Source organism: Oncorhynchus tshawytscha, linkage group LG05, assembly GCF_018296145.1.
Source record: "Oncorhynchus tshawytscha isolate Ot180627B linkage group LG05, Otsh_v2.0, whole genome shotgun sequence".
Taxonomy (NCBI): domain Eukaryota; kingdom Metazoa; phylum Chordata; class Actinopteri; order Salmoniformes; family Salmonidae; genus Oncorhynchus; species Oncorhynchus tshawytscha.
The window spans coordinates 59,840,422-59,846,493 of NC_056433.1; the positions used below are offsets into that span (position 1 = coordinate 59,840,422).

The 6,072-nt window shown below is 39.2% G+C and overlaps 1 protein-coding gene across 8 annotated transcripts in view; it reads right to left on the reverse strand.

Annotated features, from left to right (window-relative positions):
* Nucleotides 1-5,612, reverse strand: part of ttc39a (tetratricopeptide repeat domain 39A) — a 37,025-nt gene extending 31,413 nt beyond the window's left edge. The window contains exons 1-4 of one of the 8 annotated variants that reach the window (XM_042322168.1): nucleotides 2,902-3,038; nucleotides 1,808-1,952; nucleotides 1,432-1,491; nucleotides 819-884 (exon numbers count right to left, since the gene is read on the reverse strand). In XM_042322168.1, the coding sequence (XP_042178102.1) occupies nucleotides 819-884; nucleotides 1,432-1,491; nucleotides 1,808-1,845 (164 nt within the window). In that variant the 5' untranslated portion in view covers nucleotides 1,846-1,952; nucleotides 2,902-3,038. Of the gene's footprint in view, nucleotides 1-818; nucleotides 885-1,431; nucleotides 1,492-1,807; nucleotides 2,131-2,901; nucleotides 3,050-3,342; nucleotides 3,394-3,515; nucleotides 3,570-5,273 lie in introns of those variants that run through there. The other 7 variants (XM_042322169.1, XM_024421618.2, XM_042322170.1 and 4 more) reach the window with 7 other exon arrangements.
* Nucleotides 5,613-6,072: the final 460 nt, after the last annotated feature.

Sequence of the window (6,072 nt, forward strand, 5' to 3'; positions counted from 1 at the left end):
GGAGATTTAAAATTTAAAAAATACAGCAAGTTTGCTGTAGTTCTACACATTTTGCCATGGGCGGAGAAAAGATTTAGCAATTTTATAATTCATTTCATGCAATTCTACTAATTTTGTCATGAGACGAAGAGACAAATTAGCAGTTTTACAGCTAATTTACTGCAATTGTACACCTTCTGCCATAGGGTGGAGAGAAATGTTTACAGGTTTTAGTATGATATCTGAGTGAGAATGACGAACAAAATCAATTGGAGCCCCACGCTCTGTAATTCGACCATGACAACTACAAGTTTAGATAGCTGGCTAGACTAACTTAACAATCTAAAAAACAAATCCTGAAATGGGCTAATTGAGTGACTGTCCGTGACTGACATAAGACGAAAAACTGCTGATGCGCAAACAAATTTCAAAATTGCACCTTAAGTACTATTCTAACTCAACAGTAAGTTGAGACCGCAATTGAGTTCTCGCAACTGAGTTTCTATGTTTCCTAAATGAATCCACGGGCCTACAAAAGGGTGTGCTGCCAGTTGCCCAACCCTGTGCTAGACCATGGTTGAAATCGCTCAAACTATAATGGGTCCACTAGGGATCATATGGAACAACAAGCCTGTATTTCCACTCATTCACAGGCTAATGACATGGGGATGACCATACCATCCATCCAACCTATGACCAGCACCAGCCTGTAACTTCCTGCTCACTAACACACAGTGATGAATGTCAGAGCAACACAGACAGTCTAGGGACTAATAGTATCACACACAGTCATGAACATATTCAATTCACTTAGTTATAATGAAATGTATAAGCAATACCTGAAAAGTAATGCAGTGTAAAGATACAGAAAGATGGATGCATTCCAGTAGCTTCTGTATTTCCATCTAAAAAGGTCCATAAAGCCCAGTTTCAAATCAGTTGCTACAATCAGTACACCACCTTTAATAAAATGTGATATTTCTTATTGAATAAAGAAAACCTGCTGACGCACATCAAAAATGTCAAGTGACTTGGCTGTTATGTTGGAGAGCAAGTTAAGTTGTTTATCAGACCAAAGATAGCAAACTTGTCCAGCAGAGAGTACAGATGTAAATCAGACAACTCAAGAAGACTTGTTCAAGAGACAGTGCTAAAGCAGGACAATGTAGTTTAACATTGGCCTATTGGCTACTATGGCCATTTGAATGAACATAGCACACTTATAAAGACGGTTAACCATCAACTCAACAGGGGAATAATGTAGGTGGGTCTGAGAAATGGCATGATAATGTACACATAATGGAGGCTATTGTTTCCTGAAAGGTTGTACATAGTATACATCCAGATAATTAATGAATTGAAGTCAGCAACTCTCTGATGCTGATTTCTTTGGAGGGAAACTTGAACACAAAACACACACACAAAGATAGAGTGACAAAACATAGCTTTTACCTGCCTTCCTCCTGAATTCTTTCACCAGTGTTATTTTCCATTGAATTAAAGTACTGGAGGCTGAGTAACAGAAAGGCAAACAAAGCACTACAGCAGTAAAGCAAGCTGCTCCTAAACACAATGAAGTCATGAGACAAAAGAAATGAGGTGGATCTTTAAAAAACCTGTCCAGTTTTACTGGATACAGCTCAATTACAAATCCTCTCTTATTTCAATCACAGTCAAAATCAAAAATGATTAATAGTGACAGTATATCACATTCAAAGACACACACACACACACACACAAAACCACAAACTCAGCATCTCTCTGTTTACTTCAACACATTGTCAGTACCTATCACTTCACCACGCAGCAGTATCTACATAACTCTTACCCGTTTGATAGAGTTTCTGCTTCTCCTGACATTTTCATCTGGCAGACAGAGTACTAGAGGGAAGTAAAGACAGCAAACGCAGAAGATAATTGACTATCTCTGGCTCCGGCCTTTCCAGCAGCGCAGCCCGACACACTGTCTCCTTCTGGCAACAGCAGCAGCAGCAGGCAGTAGAGGGAGGAAGATCGCAGCTCTTAATAAGATTGGGATGACTATCACACGTAGGGAAACTAAACATCTTCCACCCCCCAACTCTTTGCATCCAAACACACATGCATACACACTCTATCGCTCTCACACACACAGTCCCTAAACTCTCCTCCTATCCCACCTCTTCCCATCATCACACTCACGCTACACACTGCAGTCGCCTCACTGATTGGCTGAGGCAGTGGCAGGGCTGGCCTAGCCGCACAGGACTCCAGTCAAATGATAAACAACAAAAATCATACACAAAAAAATGAACTATGCAGCACAGATAAGAGGTACCCTGGCTATTACATCAACCGAAGAGGACAGGCAACCGCACTCAGACTATCAAAAATTTAAAAAATATTCAGGTACTAATTCAGATCTCTGAATATATTGAATAGACTATTTCAAAATCCCTCAGTAAGATTCCGTACAGAGATGTAAAGTGACTTCATGCCAGTGAGAGGAATAGTCCTGTAAAGAAGGAAGCCTTTACTGCAGTGACACAGGCTTACTACTGCAGCAGCACAGACACACTGCCCACTATAACATAGCCAGTAGGACTGAGCCAGTAGGACAGAGCCAGTAGGACAGAGCCAGTAGGACAGAGCCAGTAGAACAGAGCCAGTAGAACAGAGCCAGTAGAACAGAGCCAGTAGAACACTGTGTAGCGTTTAGGAGCTTAGGAGAGATGGAGAGATGAGTACCATTGAGACCCAGTAATTACACCACAGCCAATCGCTCTGAAAGTGAATGACCCATGAAAGGAGCCAGTCACTTGTCAGAATGAGCTCTCAGACAGCTGTCTACATTTAGGTCATAGAGGAGAAGTGATCTGAATCATGGTAAATCTGTAAATCTCAAGACACAGGAAAGAGGTCAGCTCATGCACACACACTTACAGTGTTCTATTAGCTTTCTCTCTGACATCTGTTAAGCTGAATCAGTTGAAGTTTTTAAATCTATGAGCACTAGGACAGCATCCAGAGGTTCAATTTAGTCCAAAAACATTTTTGGGCTCCTGCTCTTTTTGCGTCAGTGGAATTGCTTTGTGTTATACATGATCATGGGAAAGCTATTTATTTCAGGGACAGCTCCACCTTCAATCATGTGATGTCAATAAAACTGTGTGGTCACAACAACAGCCTTCTTCCCACATGTGAGAAGCATTGGTGAGAGGTGAGAGGCATTGAAATGTAATGATATCTCTATGGATGAGAAGGTATTCTCATCTTCCTCTTGGTCAATCTCTGCCTGGACCGGAGCTGAGATTGCCAGCTTTAATGGCATCCTTATCTGAATGATTGATAAATTGAACAGCAGGAAGGAGCGATGTCACTTACTTGAAATCTGTGACTTTGGGGTCAAGTTCTGGACTGTTTATGACGGACAAACTAGAAGCAAACCATGCTGTTATAAAAATGTTCTATTAATCAAATCCCATTCAATGCCTTGGCATAATGAGGATAAATATAGTTTTCACAGAAACTGTTCCATGTTTTTCATGTAAACTTACAGTGTTGGGCAGCCATTGGGGTCGGCTGAGATTTCTTTCGCCTGCAGGGCGTCCCTAGGGTCACAGTATAACAGACAGAACAGTAAGTACTAGGGATGTGTCTCATTTACCAATGCTGAGATCACCAATGGTAATACAAGGCCTCTACTGTAGATGCTATTCTTTGGAGCTATTTACCATTATAGTTTATGTTTATATTTCAGTGAATTGGTTTCCCTAAGTAGCTTTATATTCAGCACAGTGTATTTTTCTTTATCAAAGCAAGTCACCTGAGAGGGGTTGGTAGCTGTTGCTTTCTTTTACATAGGCCTTAATCCAGAATAACTATCCGTTGAACAATTTGTGAAAAATACTTTGTAACAAGCTAGTTACTAATTAGTCTGTTACTGTGCAGTTTAGTTCTTTCCTTTTTGTATTTTTGAAGAAAAGAGTTGTATGAATTCCGGAACTGCCAATAAATATTTGTTAACATGATATTACAAAGGTTTTCCTTTACAGTAAACCTCATTTTACCCCATCTTAACTGAACTTCCTTGACTGTACATTTATCTCCAGATGTAACCACAGGTGATGGCATGTAAAGAGCCACATGGTGGTCCTGTGATTACAAATGTGCTTTACCTAGATTATACTTTATAGAAATGTATCTTGTATCTACTTGAGAGAAGCCATTCCTATGTTTTTGAGTCTGAAAATCAACTGATTTGATGTGTAGAAAAAGTAATCTAAAGTGGCTTAATTTTCTTATTTACTTTGCAGAATTGAAATCTATTACATTTCCTACTACATGCTGTCTCCATCTTACTGCTAATATAACAGCTGGCAATAGCATTCCAATTTCTGTCAAATAAAAAAAGTAGCATAATCAGAATGCGTACATAATCACTCAACATTTATCAAATCCGTCTGCCACGTCTTCAATAATCTGATAGGTAATCTAAAATCATCACACAAATCAATCATTAAACACTAGGCAGGTTTCCATTGACCTAGATTTATTCGACAAAAATAAATGTTGCAAAATAAATCCTTGCTAAATGTGTATTGGAAACGGCAGATATAGAAGACATTTTCTAAAGATAACGTTTTTATCCGTTCGACAAATGATGGAAACTGTATTTTTCGAATATATTATGCAGAATAAAGGTCTAATAATGTTTCTTAGCGGGTCAATGATTGTCCTAATTTTAATGAATCCCAAAAGTTGGCGAATTTCACCATATAATTATTTCAGATCTACAGGAATGCAGGTTTCACCATGGCACTGATCGTGGCTATACATTGGCACATGATAATTATTAGAGTATGGCAAAGCAGTAAAATGCTGGCTTTCGTGGGCTACCTGAGACATGAAACAGATAGGTTGGAGGACATACAGGCTGTCGCCAATATATTAATGCGCAATTTGCCTACATGGCTAATGGAAACAGTTCAACCAATATATTTTTATTCGACACGGTAGGTTTGGGTGTCACGTCATTACGTCCAGACGTTTTTAATCGACAGAAGATAATTAAATCAAAACGCACTTTAGCAGGCAATTGTTGCATCGGGTTTCTATGCAAACTTTCTAAATGTCGACAAACAACATAAATGGACAAGTTAATGGAAACATAGCTACTGTTGTGACCACAAATACAACATGCTTAGACTACTGTAGACTGTAAATACAAATATTGCTGGGTTTATTCGTAAAAAACGCTGTCAATGCTACTACTAACTAGCCTACTGTATAGTTCCGTGGATTTTGCGACTCACCCTTTGCTGCCATTTTTCTTCACGCTGCGTCTCCAACCAGTGATAACACTCATTCCACTGCACTGAAATACTGTAAACGTGCAGAATATCCAGAAAAAGTGCGGCGCCTGATTATCCTTAAAATGACATATGGTGTTTACCTGTGCACAGGTGATAATGTATCTGGCGAGTGTTTGAGAAAGTATGAGGAAGAGGTTGTGTCTTCTTGATAACTATATTCCTCTTTCCTGACCTAGTTTTTTTAAGTGGATATACTCATCGCTATTATAACCAGATCCCTTTTAAAGTGTAATGGAATGTGGGTCAGTAGTACTGCTACAAGGTCTTAGAGCGCTCCAATACAGCCCCACAGTGGTGGTATCATGATAACAGTAAAACCTAGCGGTCAAATAGGGAAATGGTTTCAAATCGTTTTTCCACCATTCATTTTTCCCATAGGGGATTTTAGAAACACTTAAAATAAGGGCTGTGTTTTGTGTAGGCTTACCCTGGCGTGACGTTTTGATAACCATGTAAATCTCTCTCGTACAAGTGGACTTTTATCAATATATTCGGGTCTATTTACTCTCAGATTCTGAAATGCTAATTAGCGTAAAAGTAGACATGCAAAACAACAAATCACTACAAGCTCCTGAATGTCATCTGTAGCTGACACTTTTGCTAACGGGTATTGTGTAAAAGTAAAACTTGCACAAGACAGTTCACAGAATTGTCCATTTAAAGAAATGTAGCCAATTTGATTCCTTACTGCATTTAGCTAAAAGATAGTTAATCCAGAGATTCTTACCATTGCCTCGAT